Here is a 24932-nt window from a genome sequence, read left to right as displayed (position 1 = left end):
TCATCTTCCATAAAAGCTCACTTTCAAACAACACATCATTCGGTGGCATGTCCTTCGTAAAAGCGCAGCGTAAAACACCAACATCCAAAAGCTTTACATGTCTTGTCAGCAAATACCAAGGAGGTACTCTGCGTACAAAACACCATAAAAGACACAGCCATGGTCTTGTCTGAAGTACCCTTATCTTATGGAGACATCTTTACTGATGAATAAAGGCATTCTGCAAGGGTCTTGAATGTCAGGTTCTACAACAGGACACCTTAACTAACAATATCATCTTCGCCAGGGTCTTGTCTGTTGGTTTCTACAACAGCACACACACCTTAAAGGAAATTTTCTATCTAAAATTACGTTTAACCGTGACCCAACTGGTGTAGACTCCGGCAGAGGTCTGACATTCCTGTCCTGTGCAAACTACTATCCGCCTATGCGGAGAAAACGAAACTATGGCCGATAACCTCCCGGAAGTAGGTAACCTCCCCTTTGTCCCGCTGGCTAACATTTCATCGTCCTCCGGCGTTATTGGACGACACTGTCAACAGACTTCTGGATATTTTCCTGTATAAATGAGTCCATTTTCTGCTTCTTCAGTCAAGGAGGTGTTAGGCAGTGCTTGTCTGAAGTACCCTTACCTTATGGAGACATCTTCACTGATGAATGAAGACATTCTGCAAGGGTCTTGTATGTCAGGTTCTACAACAGGACACCTTAACTAACAATATCATCTTCCCCTGGGTCTTGTCTGTTGGTTTCTACAACAGGACAACTTAACTAACAATATCATCTTCCCCAGGGTCTTGTCTGTTGGTTTCTACAACAGCACACACACACACCTTAACTAACATTTCATCGTCCCCCGGCGTTACTGGACGACACTTACAACAGGACAACTTAACTAACAATATCATTTTCCCCAGCGTCTCATCTGTCAGATTCTATAACAGGACAACTTAACTAACAATATCATCTTCCCCAGGGTCTTGTCTGTTGGTTTCTACAACAGCACACACACACACCTTAACTAACATTTCATCGTCCCCCGGCGTTATTGGACGACACTTACAACAGGACAACTTAACTAACAATATCATCTTCCCCAGGGTCTTGTCTGTTGGTTTCTACAACAGCACACACACCTTAACTAACATTTCATCGTCCTCCGGCATGATTATTGGACGACACTGTCAACAGACTTCTGGATATTTTCCTGTATAAATGAGTCCATTTTCTGCTTCTTCAGTCAAGGAGGTGTTAGGCAGTGCTTGTCTGAAGTACCCTTACCTTATGGAGACATCTTCACTGATGAATGAAGACATTCTGCAAGGGTCTTGTATGTCAGGTTCTACAACAGGACACCTTAACTAACAATATCATCTTCCCCAGGGTCTCATCTGTCAGATTCTACAACAGGACAACTTAACTAACTAACAATATCATCTTCCCCAGGGTCTCATCTGTCAGATTCTACAACAGGACAACTTAACTAACAATATCATCTTCCCCAGGGTCTTGTCTGTTGGTTTCTACAACAGCACACACACACCTTAACTAACATTTCATCGTCCTCCGGCATGATTATTGGACGACACTGTCAACAGACTTCTGGATATTTTCCTGTATAAATGAGTCCATTTTCTGCCTCTTCAGTCCAGGAGGTGTCAGGTAGTGGAGACTGCTCCATAAATGTCACAGGGCAACAGTCTGCCGACCCAAAGTTTATCCACTTCTACCTATCTATATCTATAATATATATACATATCAATCCATCAATTCATCCATAATATATCTATCTATATGTAAAACAGATAAAAAAAAAAAAAAAAGAAAAAAAAGATACTGATATATATATATAAAAGAAAAAAATATGTATAAATGTGTGTGTGTCTCTCTCTCTGTGTCTGTGTGTGTGTGTGTGTGTGTGTGTGTGTGTGTGTGTGTGTGTGTGTGTGTGTGTGTGTGTGCATGTGTGTGTGTGTGCGCACGCGCGCATGCATGAGTGCATGTGTGTACGGCGCGTCAGCGGCGTCACAAAAACACAATTCTGACCAATGTAAAAAAAAACAAGGACAGGCTGGCCACCTGGTGTGGTCTGTCCTACTGACTGCCAGCAAACTGTACAACCTGTTCACTCTAACATTTACTGTGCAAACCGTATGATGCATCTCCCGCACACAATCACCAACTTGGTGCTGTCAGATACTTCTTCTTCTTCTTCTTCTCTGCGTTCACTCGTATGCACACGAGTGGGCTTTTACGTGTATGACCGTTTTTACCCCGCCAAGTAGGCAGCCATACTCCGTTTTCGGGGGTGTGCATGCTGGGTATGTTCTTGTTTCCATGACCCACCGCACGCTGACATGGATTACAGGATCTTTAACGTGCGTATTTGATCTTCTGCTTGCATATACACACAAAGGGGGTTCAGGCACTAGCAGGTCTGCACATATTTGACCTGGGAGATCGGAAAAATCTCCACCCTTTACCCACCAGGCGCCGTCACCGTGATTCGAACCTGGGACCCTCAGATTGACAGTCCAACGCTTTAACCACTCGGCTATTGCGCCCGTCGCTGTCAGATACAAATCCCTAAAAAAAAAAAATTAAAAAAAATAATTAAAAAAAATCCACTTCCGATGCACTGCCCATGATATTCAAACCAGCAGGGTTCCCATGGTAACTGCGCACACATCCATCCATCACTCCCCTACCTTCATTTCTGCACAGTTAATTAACCCTTTGAGCCCTGACCACCGCTTTACCGGTGGTAGAGAAAAATGACATAATGCCTAGCTACCGGTTTTTCTGATTGGCTCTTCAATATAAGTCAACCAATAGCAAAACACGACACAAGTGTTTACGCACCGCTCAACCGGTGGCTACGCATTGTCATTTTTCTCTACCGCCGGTAAAGCGGTGGTCAGGGCTCAAAGGGTTAAATACCAATTATTTGCAAATTTTGGCTCAGGAACTCAGGCAGAGGGGTTAAAATTGCTCAGGAACTCAGGGCTCAAAGGGTTAAAGCATTGCACAGGACGTGTTAAACATCCCTTGATACATATCACAATCATGACCAGACACCGTTTTCAGCATCATCAATAAAATTTTTAAAATATATATATATATATATATATATATATATATATATTGGCCTCTCCACCTTGCATTTCAATCAGTTTCACTGTGTACACTATGTAATGATTTTTTTTGTTTTTAAACAACATCACACAAATGAAGCATTTATTTATTCATTTATGTGGTAGTTTGTTTCCATGAAGTGTCTGCTTATTATATTAAAAAAAAAAATGAAGTAACAAAACACACACACAAAAAAAAAAACATTAAAAAAAAATCCTTTACAACAATAAATTTGCTCATCAAATCAGTAGTATGATACGTTGTAACTGATTATCTGATTGATCTGGGCACTTGTTCAGTGCCTGTCCTCAGTCAAAAGACTACACACTGAGCGTTCTACAAGCACAGAGTCATTTGCACTAACAGGCTGCCTGCATGGACACCGTTTTCAGCATCATCAATAAAAAAAAAATTTTTTTTAATTATTTGCCTCTCCGCCTCGCATTTCAATCAGTTTCACTGTGTACACTATGTAATTTTTTTTTTTTTTTTTTTTTTTTAATCACACAAATGAAGCATTTATTTATTGATTTATGTGGTAGTCTATTTCCATGAGGTGTCTGCTTATTATATTTAAAAAAATGAAATAACAAAACACACACACAAAAAAAAAAACATTAAAAAAAAAAATCCTTTACAACAATAAATTTGGTCATCAAATCAGTAGTATGATACGTTGTAACTGATCATCTGATTGATCTGGGCACTTGTTCAGTGCCTGTCCTCAGTCAAAAGACTACACACTGAGCGTTCTACAAGCACAGAGTCATTTGCACTAACAGGCTGCCTGCATGGACAGAGCTGGCTAGCAGCCGCCTTCAGGTGCTCATTATCTGTTTCCTGTGTCAACCAGTCTTCAGTCAGTCAGTCAGTCAGTCACACACACACACACACACACACACCACACACACATCAGAGTGGATTTTACCATCAAACCAGAATTGTGCAATCAACAACCATCTACCTGAAGATCTAGTCATCAGCCCCATCCACATGTAGTATGCGGCTTCTGTTCAAACGTGTGTGTGTGTGTGTGTGTGTGTGTGTGTGTGAGCGAAAGAGAGAGAGAGAGAGAGAGAGAGAGAGAGAGAGAGAGAGAGAGAGAGAGAGTGCGTGTGTGTGTGTGCAGTGCGTGCATGTGTGAGTATGCAGAAGTTTTTATATTGACATGCACTTGTATGTATTCTAGTTTCTACTTTATCTGTGTTTGTGTATGATTTTTGACTCACTTGTGTAAACAAAGTGAGTCTATGTTTTAACCCGGTGTTCGGTTGTCTGTGTGTGTGTGTGTGTGTGTGTGTGTGTGTGTCTGTGTGTCCATGGTAAACTTTAACACTGACATTTTCTCTGCAAATACTTTGTCAGTTGACACCAAATTAGGCATAAAAATAGGAAAAATTCAGTTATTTCCAGTCATCTTGTTTAAAACAATATTGCACCTCTGGGATGGGCACAAAAAAATATAAAATGAAGCCTAATTATATGCAAACTGCATTTACTGTTATATTTATATTTTTTGTATTCTCTAAACTTGGCACTTTGATCTGATATTCTGACCCAACAACAAGAGCAGTCATTATTTTCATTTTTTGTTCAAACAGGAACTTCTTTTGCTAAGCATGGAAGTTTTATTTATTTTGCAATCGTTTTGGTGCAGTTAGTAAAAAAGGGAAATTACTCTGTAATTAATGCTAGGGGACTTAATTTGCTTTAAACTGATCTTTCTCATCTTAAACATTACATTTTGAAATTATACTCAATACATAAAAAGCTTGGATTTTTTTTTTAAGTGTATCACAAGTGAGTCTTGAAGACCTTGCCTCTCTTGTTGATATATGTTCGTACCTTGTTATGTACTACCCCGCCAATATTCCTTGTGACCCCAGTACACTTGGTAATAAAGACATATTCTGTTCTATTCTAAATTTGACCAGCAGCATAGCCCAACACGCTAGCCAGGCCTTGAGGGTATGAAAAAAACATATATCTACAGAGTGGATTTCCTCTGCAGAATTTAGCCATAAGTCAACACTTTTGTCTCTGTGGGGTTTATTTTCAGAGCCCTGGAGCGTGCTGTATAACGGACCTCGGTCTTTCATCTCATCTGAGTCCACAACCAGACTGACTTTCAAGTCAAACTTGGCAGAAAGGGCTAGACCGGGATCCGAACCAACACTCTCACGGACACTGTATTGGCAGGTAAGCATCTGTACCATTCTGCCAACTTCCTCCTCCTCCTCAGCATCACACCAGCATCACTGGAAACCCAACCTGGGAAAGCATGAACCACCATCAACACTGACAACCACACAGCCACCCCTCCGCACAATCATCACCATTTTTGACTGCCAACTGGCGCTGCGAGCAGGACAATCCTCACCATTTGACTGCAACTGGCGCTGCGAGCAGGACAATCCTCACCATTTGACTGCCAACTGGTGCTGTGTGCACAATTTAAAAACCATGAGCCCTTCGGAGAGAAAAAAGAAGAAAAAAAAAAGAAGAAAGTCCAACACTCTAAATATTCTGCCATCATAAAAACAGTCATACACGTAAAAACCCACTTGTGTACACACGAGTGGACGTGGGAGTTGCAGGCGACAAACGCTGAAGAAGAAGAAGAGAAGAAATGAAAGACCACATGCCACTCATTCTGAGGACTGCACTTGAACTTCACCACACCATTCAAGTCTCAAGTACACCGCAGCAGAGAAATGTAGTCTCAAGTAAGCTGCAGCAGAGAAACGCAGTCTCAAGTAAGCAGTAAGCTGCAGCAGAGAAACGCAGTCTCAAGTAAACTGCAGCAGAGAAACGTTGTCTCAAGCAAGCTGTAAGCTGCAGCAGAGAAACATAGTCTCAAGTAAGCTGTAAGCTGCAGAAAAATGAACATAGTCTCAAATAAACTGCAGCAGAAAAGCGATCATCATCTCAAGTAAGCTGTAAGCTGCAGCAGAGAAACACAGCCTCAAGTAAACAGCAGCAGAGAAACGAATGTAGTCTCAAGTACACTGCAGCAGAGAAACGTAGTCTCAATTGCGCTGCAGCAAAAGGGAACATAGTCTCAAGTACACTGCAGCAGAGAAACGAACATAGTCTCAAGTACACTGCAGCAGAGAAACGAAACGTAGTCTCAAGTAAGGAGCAGCAGAGAAACAAACATAGTCTCAAGTAAGCAGCAGCAGAGAAACAAACACAGTCTCAAGTACACTGCAGCAGAGAAATGAACGTAGTCTCAAGTACACTGCAGCAGAGAAACGAAGTCTCAAGTACGCTGCAGCAGACAAGGGAACATAGTCTCAAGTACACTGCAGCAGAGAAATGTAGTCTCAAGTACACTGCAGCAGAGAAACGAACATAGTCTCAAGTACACTGCAGCAGAGAAACGAAACGTAGTCTCAAGTAAGCAGCAGCAGAGAAACAAACGCAGTCTCAAGTAAGCAGCAGCAGAGAAACGAACGTAGTCTCAAGTAAGCTGCAGCAGAGAAACGTAGTCTCAATTGCGCTGCAGCAAAAGGGAACATAGTCTCAAGTACACTGCAGCAGAGAAACGAACATAGTCTCAAGTACACTGCAGCAGAGAAACGAAACGTAGTCTCAAGTAAGGAGCAGCAGAGAAACAAACATAGTCTCAAGTAAGCAGCAGCAGAGAAACAAACACAGTCTCAAGTACACTGCAGCAGAGAAATGAACGTAGTCTCAAGTACACTGCAGCAGAGAAACGAAGTCTCAAGTACGCTGCAGCAGACAAGGGAACATAGTCTCAAGTACACTGCAGCAGAGAAATGTAGTCTCAAGTACACTGCAGCAGAGAAACGAACATAGTCTCAAGTACACTGCAGCAGAGAAACGAAACGTAGTCTCAAGTAAGGAGCAGCAGAGAAACAAACATAGTCTCAAGTAAGCAGCAGCAGAGAAACAAACACAGTCTCAAGTACACTGCAGCAGAGAAATGAACGTAGTCTCAAGTACACTGCAGCAGAGAAACGAAGTCTCAAGTACGCTGCAGCAGACAAGGGAACATAGTCTCAAGTACACTGCAGCAGAGAAATGTAGTCTCAAGTACACTGCAGCAGAGAAACGAACATAGTCTCAAGTACACTGCAGCAGAGAAACGAAACGTAGTCTCAAGTAAGCAGCAGCAGAGAAACGAACATAGTCTCAAGTAAGCAGCAGCAGAGAAACAAACACAGCCTCAAGTAAACAGCAGCAGAGAAACGAACGTAGTCTCAAGTACACTGCAGCAGAGAAACGAAACGTAGTCTCAAGTACACTGCAGCAGAGAAATGAACATAGTCTCCAGTACACTGCAACAGAGAAACATAGTCTCAAGTACACTGCAGCAGAGAAACGTAGTCTCAAGTAAGCTGCAGCAGAGAAATGTATGCACGACAACAGGAAAGAAGATGATGAATCGACACTGAAGACTGGAACACCGCAAAAAAACTGAAACCTACACATTACAAAGAATAACACAAGAGTGTTTTAAAACCATGTGACAAAGAATATGACGAGATTAACTCACTCAGTACGGCCAGTCTTCTCTTCTCCTCTACACAGACCCCTCAGATGTCCTGTGGGTGTCTGAATGACCCAACCTTTAGCTTCCGTTGTCAGAATTGTGGTATTCTTTGTCAACATTCACGTCTTCAATTTAAGAGCCTTCCGCTTGCACTATTTTGATGATGGTAATTGGGGTGAAACGCTGTTAACGTCATCTCTTTCGCCATTCGTATGGAAAGAGTTAAACCACATGACTCAGAATAAGACGAGATCAAACCACATGACAATGAATAAGAGACGAGATTAAACCACCTGACAAAGACCTAGACGAAATCAAACCACATGACAATGAATTAGAGACGAGATTAAACCTCCTGACAAAGACCTAAACGAGATCAAACCACATGACAATGAATAAGAGACGAGATTAAACCACGAGACAAAGACCTAGACGAGATCAAACCACATGACAATGAATTAGAGACGAGATTAAACCTCCTGACAAAGACCTAGACGAGATCAAACCGCATGACAATGAATAAGAGACGAGATAAAACCTCCTGACAAAGACCTAGACGAGATCAAACCACATGACAATGAATAAGAGACGAGATTAAACCACCTGACAAAGACCTAGACGAGATCAAACCACATGACAATGAATAAGAGACGAGATTAAACCACCTGACAAAGACCTAGACGAGATCAAACCACATGACAATGAATAAGAGACGAGATTAAACCTCCTGACAAAGACCTAGACAAGATCAAACCACATGACAATGAATAAGAGACGAGATTAAACCTCCTGACAAAGACCTAGACGAGATCAAACCACATGACAATGAATAAGAGACGAGATAAAACCACCTGACAAAGACCTAGACAAGATCAAACCACATGACAATGAATAAGAGACGAGATTAAACCACCTGACAAAGACCTAGACGAGATCAAACCACATGACAATGAATAAGAGACGAGATAAAACCACCTGACAAAGACCTAGACGAGATCAAACCACATGACAATGAATTAGAGACGAGATTAAACCTCCTGACAAAGACCTAGACGAGATCAAACCACATGACAATGAATAAGAGACGAGATTAAACCTCCTGACAAAGACCTAGACGAGATCAAACCACATGACAATGAATAAGAGACGAGATTAAACCACCTGACAAAGACCTAGACGAGATCAATCCACACAATGAATAAGAGACGAGATTAAACCAGCTGACAAAGACCTAGACGAGATCAAACCACATGACAATGAATATGACCGTTTCAGTTTTTCAGTTTCACTTTCTCAAGGAGGCGTCACTGCGTTCGGACAAATCCATACACGCTACACCACATCTGTTGAGCAGATGCCTGACCAGCAGCATAACCCAACGCGCTTAGTCAGGCCTTGAGTGCATGCTTACATATTTGTGTACCTATGAAAGTGGATTTCATTTTACGTAATTTCACCAGAGGACAGCACTCTCGTTGCCATGGGTTCTTTTTCAGTGCGCCAAGTGCGTGCTGCACACGGGACCTCGGTTTATCATCTCATCCGAAAGACTAGACGCTCAGTTTGATTTTCCAGTCAAACTTAGGAGAAAGGGCGAGAGCGGGATTCGAACCCACACCCTCACGGACTCTCTGTATTGGCAGCTGAGCGTCTTAACCATTCTGCCACCTTCCTCCTATGAATGAATAAGACCAGATTAATGGAGTGAAGAGACATACAGAGAAGGAGAGAGGAAAAAACAAAACCTGAAAGAGGAAGGAGAGAAGGGATGAGAGTGAAAGAAAGAGAGAGAGAGAGAGAGAGAGAGAGAGAGAGAGAGAGAGAGAGAGAGAAAATGAGAAACAAGAAAATGACTGAAACAGCGAGCGATTCAAGAGTATGTGATTAAACTTGAATCCATATGTGTGGCTGTGTGTGCATGCATGGTTTTATTCACACACACACACACATCTACACTCTAACCCTTGACGGAAACTGTCTGTGTATGTGCGCAAAACAAAAAAAAAAAACCAAAAAAATAGCAACAACATAATAATACCAACCCCCCTTTCCAACCCAACCACAAACCAACCCACGCACTTCCAATTTCAAAACTTTTTCGACTACTTTCCTCCAACCGCAATCCAATTTTCACTTAGCCCTCCCTCCACTAACCCCCCCGCCCCCTCCTCTCTCAACCAATCCCCCCCAACACCACCCCCACCCCTCCTCCTGCAACCACACACACACCCTCCTCCCCTCCCATCCCCCTTCCTGTCATAGTACTGGTGGTACCACCGTTTTGGTAGGTTGGTACTCTTCACTTTTTCCAAGCTCTCAACTCCGCCCCCCCCCCCCCCCCCCCCCCCCCCCCCACTGACTCTGCCACAGCAGAATTATTGATTTTTTGCCTACTCTTTCCTCCATTTTTTTTTTTTTTTTACAACTTTTTTTTCGCTTTTTCTTTCTCTTGGGAAGGGGGTGGGGGGTGGGGGTTGGTAGGTGGGGGTGGGTTAGTACTTCCACAGTTGTGCTGGATGTTCAAACAAGAGAGTAACAGTACTGCCGCATGGTACTGTAATCAGCCTCGCAATACATAACACACACACACACACAATGTGACTGGTGTCGGCAGTAAGAGGAACCCTACATTTATTTCCCCCCGCATCACTGTGGTCTCCTTTGTTATTTCCTTCCTTTCTTTCTGTCTTTCTTCGAGATTGGTGTCTGCGATAGTGGTATCTACATGTACGGTGCTTTTGTGTGATAGAGAGAGAGAGAGAGATAAGATACAGAGAGAGAGAGATAAGATCGAGAGAGAGAGAGAGAGAGAGTGTGTGTGTGTGTGTGTGTGTGTGTGTGCGCGTGTGTGTGTACGAGTGAGAGATGTATACATGCAAGCATGTGATCTACGTCTCTGTTGTAAAGCCCCTAATTCCTCCAAAAAAAAAAAAAAAAAAAAAAAAAAATAATAATAACCTGCAAACAAATCAACAATGACATGAAAAAAATTTTTTACAAACTAAAGCATGTCCTCCCCCCCCCCCCCGAAAAAAAAAAAAAAACCAATCTCAATCTTAAAATCATGGCTTCAAATTCTATGGAGAAGAACAGAAGCCTCTCCTCTCACCCCCACATCCCCCCCCCCCCTATCCCGGCACCCCCCCCCTCCTCCCCCCTCCCCCCTCCCGGCCCCCCTCAGCCCCCCTACTCACCCACATTTTCTATCTCACCTCCTAAGTGGAGTGATGGCCTAGAGGTAACACGTCCGCCTAGGAAGCGAGAGAAATCTGAGCGCGCTAGTTTGAATCACGGCTCAGCCGCCGATATTTTCTCCCCCTCCACTAGACCTTGAGTGGTGGTCTGGACACTAGTCGTTCGGATGAGACGATAAACTGAGGTCCCGTGAGCAGCATGCACTTAGCGCATGTAAAAGAACCCACGGTAACAAAAGTGTTGTTCCTGGCAAAATTCTGTAGAAAAATCCCCTTCGATAGGAAAAACAAATAAAACTACACGCAGGAAAAAAAACAACAAAAAAATGGGTGGCGCTGTAGTGTAGCGACACACACACTCCTACCCACTCACACACACAAACCCACACAAACTCCTACCCACCCACACACACACACTCCTACCCACTCTCTCTCTCTCTCACACACACACACACACAAACCCACACACACTCCTACCCACCCACACACAAACCCACACACACTCCTACTCACACACACCCCCCCCCCCCCCACACACACACACAGTGACATACAAACCCACACACTCTTACCCACTCACACACACACACACACACACACTCTCCTACCCACTCACACACACACTCCTACCCACCCACCCACCCCCCACACCCTCCCCCACACACACTCCTACCCCCTCATACACACACAAACCCACACACACACACACTCCTACCCTCCACCCACCCACACCCACACACAAAGAAGAAGAAGAAGAAGAAAACAAGAAATCGCCCTGTGAAAAAAAAAGTCCTCCTCGCTGCTTGATGTGCCACCCACCCACCCACCTCCATCAAAAGGCAAACCCATCCCTTCTTTCCTTTGCTTTGTTCCCTCCCCCCTTTTTTTTTCTAATTTCTTTTTAATGTCCCTCCCACTCAGCCCCACCCTGTCTGGCCTCAAAATGAGGAGCGGTGTCACATGACATGTGGTCAGCACCGGTTTCCGTCAAGAGGAGAGCGTGGGCCACCTACCCCCCCCCCCCCCCCCCCCCCCCCCCCACCTTCCAGCAGCAGCAGCCCTTTAACTCTCTCCATACAAACAGCGAAAGAGACGACGTTAACAGCGTTTCACCCCAATTACCACCATCAAAATATTGCAATCGGAAGGCTCTTATACTGAAGAGGTAAATGTTGACAAAGAAAACCACAATTCTGACGACGGAAGCTAAAGGTTGGGTCATTCAGACACCCACTGGACATCCGAGGGGTCTGTGTAGAGGAGAAGAGAGGACTGGCCGTACTGAGTGAGTTAAAGAAGAAAGCCTTGCTGCCTGTGGTCAGCGACAACAGCCCATCGGCGTTGTTTTGCAGCACAGAGTGATAATCTGAGAAATGAGACGCTGGAAATGATAGCGTCTTTTATTAGGGTCGTCTTTCGACAGGAAAAACAAATAAAAACTGCACGCAGGGGGAAAAAAAAAAAAAAAAAAAAAAAAGGGTGGCGCCGTCAGTGTAGCGACGCGCTCTCCATGGGGAGAGGCAGCCCGAATTTCACACAGAGAAAATCTGTTGTGACAAAAAAAGAGTAATACAATACAGTACAACACACACACACATACACACACACACACACACACAGAGCAGCCCGAATTTCACACAGAGAAATCTGTTGTGATAAAAAAGTGTAATACAATACAGTACAACACACACACACACACACACACACACGTACACACACACACACAGAGCAGCCCGAATTTCACACAGAGAAATCTGTTGTGATAAAAAAGTGTAATACAATACAGTACAACACACACACACACACACACACACACACACACACAGAGCAGCCCGAATTTCACACAGAGAAATCTGTTGTGACAAAAAGGAGTCATACAATACAGTACAACACACACACACACACACACACACACACACACACGTACACACACACACACAGAGCAGCCCGAATTTCACACAGAGAAATCTGTTGTGACAAAAAGGAGTCATACAATACAGTACAACACACACACACACACACACACACAGACACAGACACACACATACACATACACACACAGCAGCCCGAATTTCACACAAGAGAAAATCTGTTGTGAGAAAAAGAAATACCAGTACAAATGACTGGAGAACGGTGCTTAGCTGTTTTGTAGTTTTGTTTTGTTTTGTTTTGTTTTGTTTTGGTCATCCTCTTCTTTCCGTCCCTTCTTTCTTTCTTTTCTACTGTCTACAAACTCTGTTGTCCAGAAACCAGTGTCAAAACGTCAAGAGACAGCCACTAGACTGCTACCAGTTCCTCAGCCTACATATAGTCCAGCATAGAGAGAAAGTAAATATATTTAAAAAAAAAAAAAAAAAGAAAGAAAAAGAAAAAACATGCACACAAAAAATAAACAGATTTCAAACCAAAGTGTAAATGATAAGGTACAAGACAGGACCAGGTGTAGCCCTGCAACAAGAGTTCTCGTGCAAAAACAAAACCAACCCTGACAGTCTGCATAATAAACTGCCGGGCTGGATTTTGTTTAAAAACAACAACAACAAAAACCACATACTGACACAGAGCAGGTTCCTACAAACACATGGGCATGTGCATTCACACACACACACACACACACACACACACTATGATACACAAACAGGTGTGCACACGCACACACACACACATGCACACAGGCGCGCACACACACACGTGCATGCACACACGCACTCACATGGTTCCACACACACTCACACTCCCTTGCACACAAGTGCGCACATGGACAAACACACACACACACACACAATGTGCGTGCACACACACAACCCCCCCCCCACTTCCCCCCCCGCCCACACACACACTCACATACCTACACACACACACCTACATACACACACACAGTTACACACCTACACACACACACACACCTACATACACACACACAGTCACACACCTACACACACACGTACACACATAACACCCCAACAAATCCACACCCCCACACACACTCAAGAGACCATTTCCACTTTTTCTTCACACCCCCTTTATTTGTATTTGTATTTCTTTTTATCACAACAGATTTCTCTGTGTGAAATTCAGGCCGCTCTCCCCAGGGAGAGCGCGTCGCTACACTACAGCGCCACCATTTTTTTTTTCACCTGCGTGCAGTTTCGTTTGTTTTTCCTATCGAAGTGGATTTTTCTACAGAATTTTGCCAGGAACAACCCTTTTATTGCCATGGGTACTTTTACGTGCATGCTGCACACGGGACCTCGGTTTATCGTCTCATCCAAATGACTAGCATCCAGACCACCATTCAAGGTCTAGTGAGGGGGGGGGGGGGGGGGGGGGAGAAAATATCGGCAGCTGAGCCGTGATTCGAACCCACACGCTCAGATTCTCTCGCTTCCTAGGCGGACGTGTTACCTCTAGGCCATCACTCCACTTCTTTCAGTTGTGGTCCCTCCCAAAGGCTCAGGGTTTGCCCGCTGAGCTCACTCAAAAAGTGTTGTCAAACATAAAAAATAAAAATTAAAAAAAATTAACACTTCACTTCACATCCATCTCCTCACAAAACTCCCTCCTCTCCAAACACCTTTCTGTTATTATTATTATTATTATTATTATTTATTAACACCTTTTTTTTTTTTTTTTTTTTTTTTTTTTTTTTTAACACCTTCCTGTTGCAAGCGGAAAAAAAAGAAGCCTACATCAAAGACCTTGCCCCAGACCTTTTGCAACAAAAAAGAATGGTTTGACAATAAAATAAATAAATTATAACATAATTATTATTTTAAAAATAATAATAATAATAATTAATAAAAGAGAGACATACGTCCTCTTTTCGTTTATATGTCAGTACTCCAACTTTGACCAGAGTTCATAATTTGATCCAGAAATTAAATGGGCTTGAAACTGAATGCTGATTTTATTTTTTTATTATTGTTTTTTCATTTCTCAATTTTTTTTTTTTTTTTTTTTTTTTTTATACTGTGTCTTCCTCACCTCCATGAAACAGTATCATAAATATGATATTTTGACTCCCCCCCCCCCTCCCGGCTACCCCCCTCCCTCTTCAACAAGTTTAATTTCATGATGGCTGTTGTGAGGATTTGCTATCAATTGTTGACTTTTTGGGATGATCTTTATACTTTGTTTTCTTTGTTAGTTTGTCTTCAGCTCTGTTGTTGTTGTTGTTGTTTTGTTGTCCTTATTTCTAAACACATAATCATGAGGTAACATTAATTCTGATTATACTCAGTAACAAACAAACAAAAAAATCATTAAAAAAAAAAACAACAAAAACAAACAAAACTGCACACAGACACACAGAGAGAATAAAAAACAACAAACAAACAAACCAACCAACAAACAAAACAAAAAAAACCCAGACTTCCGGCAGAGGCTGTTGAAATAAATCTAATCTGCTGTCATCAGCTATCCATTTCTCCAAGGAATCATCATCCCCCACACACACCTTCTGCCTGCCCTCAATACACAGACAAAAAGACACACACACACAAAAAAAAAAAAAAATTATGAAAGATCAAAATGCACAATAATAATGAAGGATCAATGATATATACATATATATATTTTTTTAAACTTGAACAGATGTACGTGAATGTGTAAGTATGCGAGTATGTAAATAATATATGCATGTGTGTATTCATGTGCACTTATGTGCCTGCAGTAATAATGTTTAACATGACTGTGTAATGGGTGTTTTATATAATCACGTATAGAAAACTAGAGGAAATGTGTTCATACATAAGATATCCCATGTGTGAGTTGTGTTCTTTCCACATTACGTTAGCTAAGCAAAGTGTCCATAACTCTATGCTGATGCTAGGTATAATGTCTATTATATGTTATAAAACTGCACTGTTACACATGATGAAAATGTGTCCACCTTGACCAAATTGATAGAATATATTATAAGTATAATGACTTATGATGACGATGTTATTGTTAATGTACACTGTATTCATTTTTTTTCTTTCTTTGTTTTTCCCCTTTCTTTTCCATCTACTCTGAGTTGTTATAATGAATTCATATACAAAATAAAACGGTGGTCGACCCAAGAAAGTCCGGGGAAAAAACAACAACACACTCTCCCTCCCTCCACCCATGAAACCTTCACACCACTGATGCAGAGTGGTCATCTTCCTCCTCTTCTTCTTCTTCGTTTTTCGGCTGCGACTCAAAACATTCACATATGGGCTTTTACATGTATTCATGATCATTTTTAACCCCCCTCCTCATGTAGGCAGTCATATTCCATTTTCGGGTGGAGTAGAGCGGGCATTCTTCTTCTTCTTCTGCGTTCGTGGGCTGCAACTCCCACGTTCACTCGTATGCACACGAGTGGGCTTTTAAGTGTATGACCGTTTTTACCCTGCCATGTAGGCAGCCATACTCCGTTTTCAGGGGTGGAGCGGGCATAACCTGAACGTTTCCCACCTTCCTGCCCGGCAGACCATGAGGACCATCACCCAAACCTACAACTTTCCAAACTTGTATTTAAAAAAAATGGTAAAACACCAACTTGCTGGCACTTTTAAGCGCGTTGGGTTACGCTGCTGGTCAGGCATCTGCTTGGCAGATGTGGTGTAGCGTATATGGATTTGTCCGAACGCAGTGACACCTCCTTGAGCTACTGAAACTGAAACTGAAACTGGCACTAACCGATGAAATGGCAAGCGTTCTGAAACAAACAACAAACTTGTACAAAAAGTAAACAACAAACAACAACGACGCAACTTGTCAGCACCAACAATACAATGACAGTGTTCTGAAACAAACAAACAAGCAAACAAAACGTAACGTAAACATGTTCAACATGACTGTCATCTAACCAGTTCTTGCTTCTTTTTTTGTTGTTGAGAAACTGTTGCAGTATAGGACACTAATCATGCAGGTATTTTCGAGTGAGTGGGGATGTAACTTGGGCAAGACACTCTCCACTATAATCAAATTCTAGCCCAAAGAGTCGGAACAGCAATTGCCTCCTCTGCTGTTAATAATAATAATAATAATAATGGATACTTATATAGCACACTGTCCAGAAATCTGCTCTAGGTGCTTTACAAAACAGCTTTTGTTAACATAAAACATTACATCTATGTTACTTACGCACACCAAAATGTGACTACACACACACACACACACACACACTACATACATACATTTTAACATACATGTGTATCTAACAGCTACCCTTACACATACGCACTGTTCTGATGGTCATAGTCGGACACGACTATCATATATATATATATATATAGATAGATAGATAGATAGATAGATAGATTTCTTTTTTTTTTTTTTTTTTTTTTTCAAATCTTTACAACATTCTCCAACAGCTGATACTCTCCTGGGCATGATACCTTGCCTCTTGCATTACCCAGTAAGAAAACACTCATTTATTATTGTTAAGAAAACACTCTCATTTTTTATTACTATTAAGAAAACACTCTCATTTTTTTATTATTATTATCATTACTACCTTTTTTATATTATAATTATCTATTTATTTATGTATTTATTTATTTATTTATTTACTTATTTATGTACGCTTATAGCTGACTTAATCAAGTTTTTGCGCCTCATACATATTAGTAGTAGTGGTAGTAGTTTTGTTTTGTTTTTGTTTTTGTGGGGGGGGGGGGGGGGGGTTGTTGTTTTTTTTATGCATTTATCTATCATTTATTCACCTTTTTTTCTCTCTCAAGGCCTGACTAAGCGCGTTGGGTTATGCTGCTGGTCAGGCATCTGCTTGGCAGATGTGGTGTAGCGTATATGGATTTGTCCGAACGCAGTGACGCCTCCTTGAGCTACTGAAACTGAAACTCGCAGCTTTTATCTTTGCCCCGTCTTACGAATCCTGCTGATCCATTCTCTCCTTGTCCACATCCCCCCAGTTTTCTTTGATGAATATATATATCATCATCATCATCATCATCATCACAAATGTCAAGTAATGATAACCATGTAAAGATTAGCCCATATCAGCTTTCATCGATGCGTCCGCTTCAGGACAGTAAACTCACTTCACCATCAGTTTCCCATATATCCTAACCTGATATTGTTTCTTGTCTGAACCGATTCATACAGTCTAAGTTTCATAGATATATCTCAGTATCTAAGTCCACACACACACACACACACACACACACACACACACAGAGAAAGAGTCTGATTTAAGTTTTGTTTAAAAAATAAACAAAAAAAACATAACAATATAACATATTTCTAATGAAAAACTAACAACTATAACAGCGAACCAACTGGACTATTTAACAAGGAGTTGAAAAAGTCATACATTAGCAATGGACTGCTGAAGATCGTCAACACACACACACACACACTTTCACTCACTCGTATGCGTACACAGTAATTCCCCCCCCCCCACTCGATTTTTTTCCTTCCCTCGTCTAATATAGACGTTAAACTAAAGAACGAACGAACAACACAGAGTCTCTCACTAACATGTTGAGACAGATCTCCCCTCACTCATTCCACAGAAGAAATCATGCTTAACCTTATTCTATTTAAAACATCCATCAACAAACTATTCACATCAACACGGGGGGGAAAAAAAACGTCATATACTTTGTAAACAACAAAGCTGGACAAGAGAGAGAGAGAGAAAAAACAAAAAAAAAACACACACATGACATTGTGAAACAATAGGTAAAGGCCATTACTGATGGACACCAAACCTAAATATACACACACACTTTTAATGACACCATGTTAACTACATATTTTCAACACACACACAAATACAAAAACAACAACAACAACAAACATGCAACATGTTTAATCATTCTACAACAACCACCAATTTTCGCCACAAGAAAACACACACTCCATAGGGTTGGTTCTACCACAATTACATATCCTCAACATGAAAACACACACACTTTGAAGGGTTGCGATACAATTACATATCCTCAACATGAAAACACACACACTTTGAAGGGTTGCGATACAATTACATATCCTCAACATGAAAACACACACACTTTGAAGGGTTGTGATACAATCACATATTCTCCACATAAAAACACACACACTTTGAAGGGTTTACCACAGTTACATGTTCTCAACATGAAAACGCAAACACTTTAAAGGGTTGTGATACACTACAATAACATAATCATTCTCAACATTAAAACACAAACATTATGAAGGGTTCTGATACAATCACCTTTTCTAAACATGAAAACACACACACACACTCTCTCTCTCTCTGTGAAGAATTCTACTATAAGTTATATTTTATTCTCAACATGAAAACACACACTCTGTGTGTGTGTGTGTGTGTGTGTGTGTGTGTGTGTGAAGAATTCTACTATAACAGTTACATATTATTCTCAACATGAAAACTCTGTGTGTGTGTGTGTGTGTGTGTGTGTGTGTGTGTGTGTGTGTGAAGAGTTCTACAATAACAGTTACATATTATTCTCAACATGAAAACACTCTCTCTCTCTTTCTCTTTCTCTCTCTGAAGAATTCTACTATAACAGTTCCCCCCCCCCCTTTTTTTTTCCACACAATCTCACTGTCTTGTTGACGTAAAGTCACCTCTGGCAGCACAAGAGTTAATTTTCCCCTGTCTTTCCCACACAATCTCACTGTCTTGTTGACTTAAAAGTAACCTATGGCAGCACAAGAGTTAATTTTCCCCGATCTTTTCCAAACAATCTAACTGTCTTGTTGACTTAAAAGTAACCTATGGCAGCGCAAGAGTTAATTTTCCCCCATCTTTTCCAAACAATCTGTCTTGTTGACTTAAAAGTAACCAATGGCAGCACAAGAGTTAATTTTCCGCTATCTTTTCCAAACAATCTCACTGTCTTCTTGACTTAAAAGTAACCTATGGCAGCACAAGAGTTAATTTCCCCCTATCTTTTCCAAACAACCTAACTGTCTTGTTGACTTAAAAGTCACCTATGGCAGCACAAGAGTTAATTTTCCCCCATCTTTTCCAAACAATCTAACTGTCTTGTTGACTTAAAAGTAACCTATGGCAGCGCAAGAGTTAATTTTCCCCCATCTTTTCCTAACAATCTCACTGTCTTGTTGACTTCAAGTCACCTATGGCAGCAAAAGAGTTAATTTTCCCCAATCTTTTCCACACACTCACTGCTGCACTCTCCACTTTCACAACAATGTATCTTCAACAAACCACGTCAGAAACAGCCTGTGCGTAAACGTTTTGTGGGGACTCTGTTCCTTGAATGACAGTTCGCTTTCCCTCCCCACCTGCAGTCACTGTCGTCCACAGAACAGGAAAACAGTTCAGATTTGTGTGCTTTGTCATCAGCAATGCTCTACCGTCGTCCTCCATAAAAGTGTGGACGATCAATACACTTACTTTTAAACCCTGCAACCCAGTCGTGTCTCGCACTTTTAATTTTTTTTTTTTTTTTTTTTTTTTTTTTTTCAAACATACAAGCAACCTGAGTGTGTGCAAGCTGTATCTCTGTTCCAGACTTAAAAAGTTGCAGGCAACCTGAGCCTGTTGTAAAGCTATCACTTACCCTAACTATATCATGTCACAAAACAAAACACACACAAAAAAAAAAACTTGTAAAAAAAAAAAAAATAAAATAAAATATCTGAAGCGTCTTACAATAAAATTTAAAAAAAACTATATAAACACAGCAAATCTTGCAGGTAAATGAGGCACACAGCTTCAATCTTTTAACGCTGCATCAAAACCTGAAACCTTTCACACATGAATGAGAACCATAACTCCAAAAAGTGGTTACCCACTGCCCAGAGGGTCAAATAATCAACAACAACAAAACTTTTGCTCTTAACTAAAGACACTCAACTTCAATGACACTTTGAAATTGCACTTAGCACTGAGACAAATGCAAAAACCTGATTAAGACTTGGTTATATAATTGTTTATCACATGGAAAACCGGGCAGTACATTCACAACTTCACTCCTCTGCACAGAGGTACAAAATCCAGGAACCTTTCACTCTTACACAATACACACCTTTATTCCATTTCCTAAGATACCTTGAACTTAACCTCCATACAGAGGGTGAAGTCCAGAAACACTGCATTCTTAATTAAACAGCACATATAACTTCAATCCATTTTCAAAGATAACTCGAACTCACCCTCCGTACAGAGGTACAAACCCAGAAACCTTTCACTTTTAAACGATGCTCAACTTCATTCAAAAGATACACTTTGAACTTTCCTCGCATACAGAGATACAAAAGCAGAAACTGCCATATAACATGATACATACACATGATAAATAAACTGTTTACAACAGTAAAGTTGGGCAGTCCATTAACAACATCAACCCCTCCATGACACAGGTAAAAACCTTGAAACTCGTGTAGATTGTCACATGGTGACCCGGGCAGTCCATTAACACTTACCCTCCTTACACTAGTTACAGCAGTACAAATCCAGACTTCTTCCAATAAACTTGACTTACAATTGTTTATCACCGGGAAAAAATGGACAGCCCATTAAAAACCCACCCTCTGTACAAAGGTACAAATCCAAAAGCTTCCACAAAACTTGACTCATGATTATCACCAGGTAAAATGGACAGCCCATTAAAAACCCACCCTCTGTACAAAGGTACAAATCCAAAAGCTTCCACAAAACTTGACTCATGATTATCACCAGGTAAAATGGACAGCCCATTAAAATAATAAAAACCCACCCTCTGTACAAAGGTACAAATCCAAAAGCTTCCACAAAACTTGACTCATGATTATCACCTGGTAAAATGGACAGCCCATTAAAAACCCACCCTCTGTACAAAGGTACAAATCCAAAAGATTCCACAAAACCTGACTCATGATTATCACCTGGTAAAATGGACAGCCCATTAAAAACCCACCCTCTGTACACAAAGGTACAAATCCAAAAGCTTCCACAAAACTTGACTCATGATTATCACCAGGTAAAATGGACAGCCCATTAAAAACCCACCCTCTGTACACAAAGGTACAAATCCAAAAGCTTCCACAAAACTTGACTCATGATTATCACCAGGTAAAATGGACAGCCCATTACAAAACCCACCCTCTGTACAAAGGTACAAATCCAGAAGATTCCACAAAACCTGACTTATGATTATCACCAGGTAAAATGGACAGCCCATTAAAAACCCACCCTCTGTACAAAGGTACAAATCCAGAAGCTTCCACAAAACTTGTATTGTTTATTGCAAAGAAAGCTGAAGAGCCCATCAAAAACTTACACTCTGTACAGAGGTACGAACCAGAAGCTGCCCAAGAATTTGAGTATCACACGGAGAACTGGGTACCCCATCTAAAACTATACTGGGTAACAGACAAAAACTTCCCACTAAAACTTTATCACACACACACAAAGCTGGGTAGCCCATGAAAAACCTCACCTTTGCACAGAGAAACAAATGCGCATACGTCCTATTGTATACACTGACTGATCAATGACTCCACAGAATGCTGCGTCCTTCCGTATAAACTGACCGATCACTGACGTCACAGAATGCTATGTCCTGCAGTGCAAACTGACCAATTACTGACGTCACAGAAAGCTGTCCTGCTGTATAAACTGACTGATCACTGGCGTCACAGAAGGTTATGTCCTTCCGTATAAACTGACCGATCACTGACGTCACAGAATGCTATGTCCTGCAGTGCAAACTGACCAATTACTGACGTCACAGAAAGCTGTCCTGCTGTATAAACTGACTGATCACTGGCGTCACAGAAGGTTATGTCCTTCCGTATAAACTGACCAATCACTGACGTCACATAATGCTATGTCCTGCAGTGCAAACTGACCAATTACTGACGTCACAGAAAGCTGTCCTGCTGTATAAACTGACTGATCACTGGCGTCACAGAAGGTTATGTCCTTCCGTATAAACTGACCAATCACTGACAGTACAGAAGGTAATGCTTTACAGAATAAACTGACCAATCACTGACATTACAGAAAGCTACGTCCCTCAGTATAAATTGACCAATCACTGATATAACAGAAAGCTATGTCCTACAGTATAAACTGACCAATCACTGACGTCACAGAAGGCTACGTCCTTCAGTATAAACTGACCAATCACAGAAGGTACGTCCTACAGTATAAACTGACCAATCACAGAAGGTACGTCCTTCAGTATAAACTGACCAATCACAGAAGGTATGTTCTACAGTATAAACTGACCATTCACAAAAGGTTCCTCCTACAGTATAAACTGACCAATCACAGAACATTAGATACATCCTACAGTATAAACTGATCACAGAAGGTACCTCCACAAAAGGTATGTCCTACAGTATAAACTGACCCATCACAGAAGGTACCTCCTACAGCATAAACTGACCAATCACAGAAGGTTCGTCCTACAGTATAAACTGACCGATCACAGAACGCGTGTCCTGTGGTATATACAAGACTAACCGTTCACTGACGGCACAGAACGCTGGGCCAGGCCATGACACCATCCCTCCCCCTACTCCTCCCAACCCCCCACACCCCACCCCCCTCACCCCTCTCGTGGTCAGGCTGCGCCGGGACAGCGTGAGCACACGGCGCCGGCCGGCAGCGTCTTACCTGACAAGAGGCGTGGGTAGCCTGCGTCCTGCGGCGGGTGCTGCACAGTCTGTGCCGGTCCCGCCTCCATCTGGCTCATCCCCACCCCCGCACTCACCACCCCGCTGCCGTACTCGTCCTTCACCAGCCGACCTGGGGGACCTGGAGGTCAAGGTCATAACATGGGGGGCATCAGGGTCGTGGCGCACCGTGTGAAGGTGAAAGGGGGGGGGCGGGGAGGAGGCTTGGGGGGGGTGTGGGGGTGGGGGTTGTTTCCAGGACAGCGAGGCAAGACAGACAAGCGGACCATGCTTTTGTGTGGATTTTTTGGATTGGAGAGAGACAGCAGGTGGTTACAGGGTCAGCAGGTAGACGTAGAGGCACACGTTCACTTCACACAGTTAAGTCTCACCTGACTTTGGGTACAGAGGGAAGCACGACCGGGAAAAAAAAAAAAAAAAAAAAAAAACGGAGTCAGCAGCAGAGTTAGTCAACAGGTGTACAGGTTATCTGACAGTGTGACAAGAGTTAGTTCACAACTGGTTACAACAAGAGTCAGCTCTGGAGTGAGTCAACAGTAGTGAAGATCTGCTTATCAAGAGAATGAGTTGAAGTGAGAAAGTTGCAGTTTCAACCAAGTCTCAGGGTTAGCACTTTCAGGGTTAGCTGACAGTATGACGGAGTTAGTTACACAAAGGAAAACAACGGGCTGTATAAATGGTTTTTTTCCCTGTCCATCTGCGTCTACAGGGAAGGTGTTGCGGGAAGATGAAACCTGCCATCTGCGACAAGACGACAGGCCTGGAATACTGTCATTCTATGGGCATGGAATGGGTCTGAAAATCCACCAATACACCTCCGGCGTTGCCCTCCTCTGAAGCCAGATTACTTGGCATTGTGGGTTCTCAGGGCTGGCTGGTTGACTGGCATTCTTGTCAGGTAACCAAACCACTTCATGCGGCAGTGGTCGTCCTGGCTGATAGGTGCAGGCACCGACCATTTTTCTGATGTCGTCGTTTATGACTCCGTCTCTTCTGGTTCTGCAAGCTGCTCACTGGAGACATCTCATCTCACATGTAAGTTTCATGTTCAAGGGTTCTGTTTGGAGTCCAGGCCGGGCACTGACAGGTCAGGGTGGGAACGAAGACTGTGTTGATCGGTCTGGCTTTGGTTTCCATAGGTATGCCTCGGGCGCTTCAGGTGAGGTGCAAGTTAGTTCATACGTGATTGAGTGAATGAGGCAAATCGGGAGAGAGAAAAAGAACCACTAGTGACAGAGCAAAGTCATGAGCTAGTCCACAACTTCCAGTTAGTCAGCAGGGAGACTGAGTTAGTGACAGAAAGACGGACAACCAGATACACTCATCAGAGTTAATCATGATAGGAGTTAACAGTTTCAGAGTCAGGTTGGAGAGCACTGGTATTAGTCACAGGCACAGGCTTGAGAAAGTTAGCCGCAGAATGATGTAACTGGAGGGCTACCTCAAAAGAGTGACTGAGATGGTTAAAACAATTCAACAGTCGCATATAT

At 42.1% G+C, this 24932-nt stretch overlaps 1 protein-coding gene across 1 annotated transcript in view; it reads right to left on the bottom strand.

Moving 5' to 3' along the window:
• The window catches only part of LOC143277749 (mothers against decapentaplegic homolog 4-like), a 61673-nt gene that overhangs the window by 21188 nt on the left and 15553 nt on the right, over nt 1-24932 (bottom strand). The window contains exon 4 of the mRNA XM_076582653.1: nt 23423-23563. Coding sequence (XP_076438768.1) covers nt 23423-23563 — 141 coding nt within the window. The remainder of the gene's footprint in view (nt 1-23422; nt 23564-24932) is intronic.

Source organism: Babylonia areolata, chromosome 35 (genome assembly GCF_041734735.1).
Source record: "Babylonia areolata isolate BAREFJ2019XMU chromosome 35, ASM4173473v1, whole genome shotgun sequence".
Lineage (NCBI taxonomy): Eukaryota > Metazoa > Mollusca > Gastropoda > Neogastropoda > Buccinidae > Babylonia > Babylonia areolata.
The sequence above is the reverse complement of the archived record's forward strand: the minus strand, read 5'-3'. Positions and strand labels throughout refer to the sequence as shown.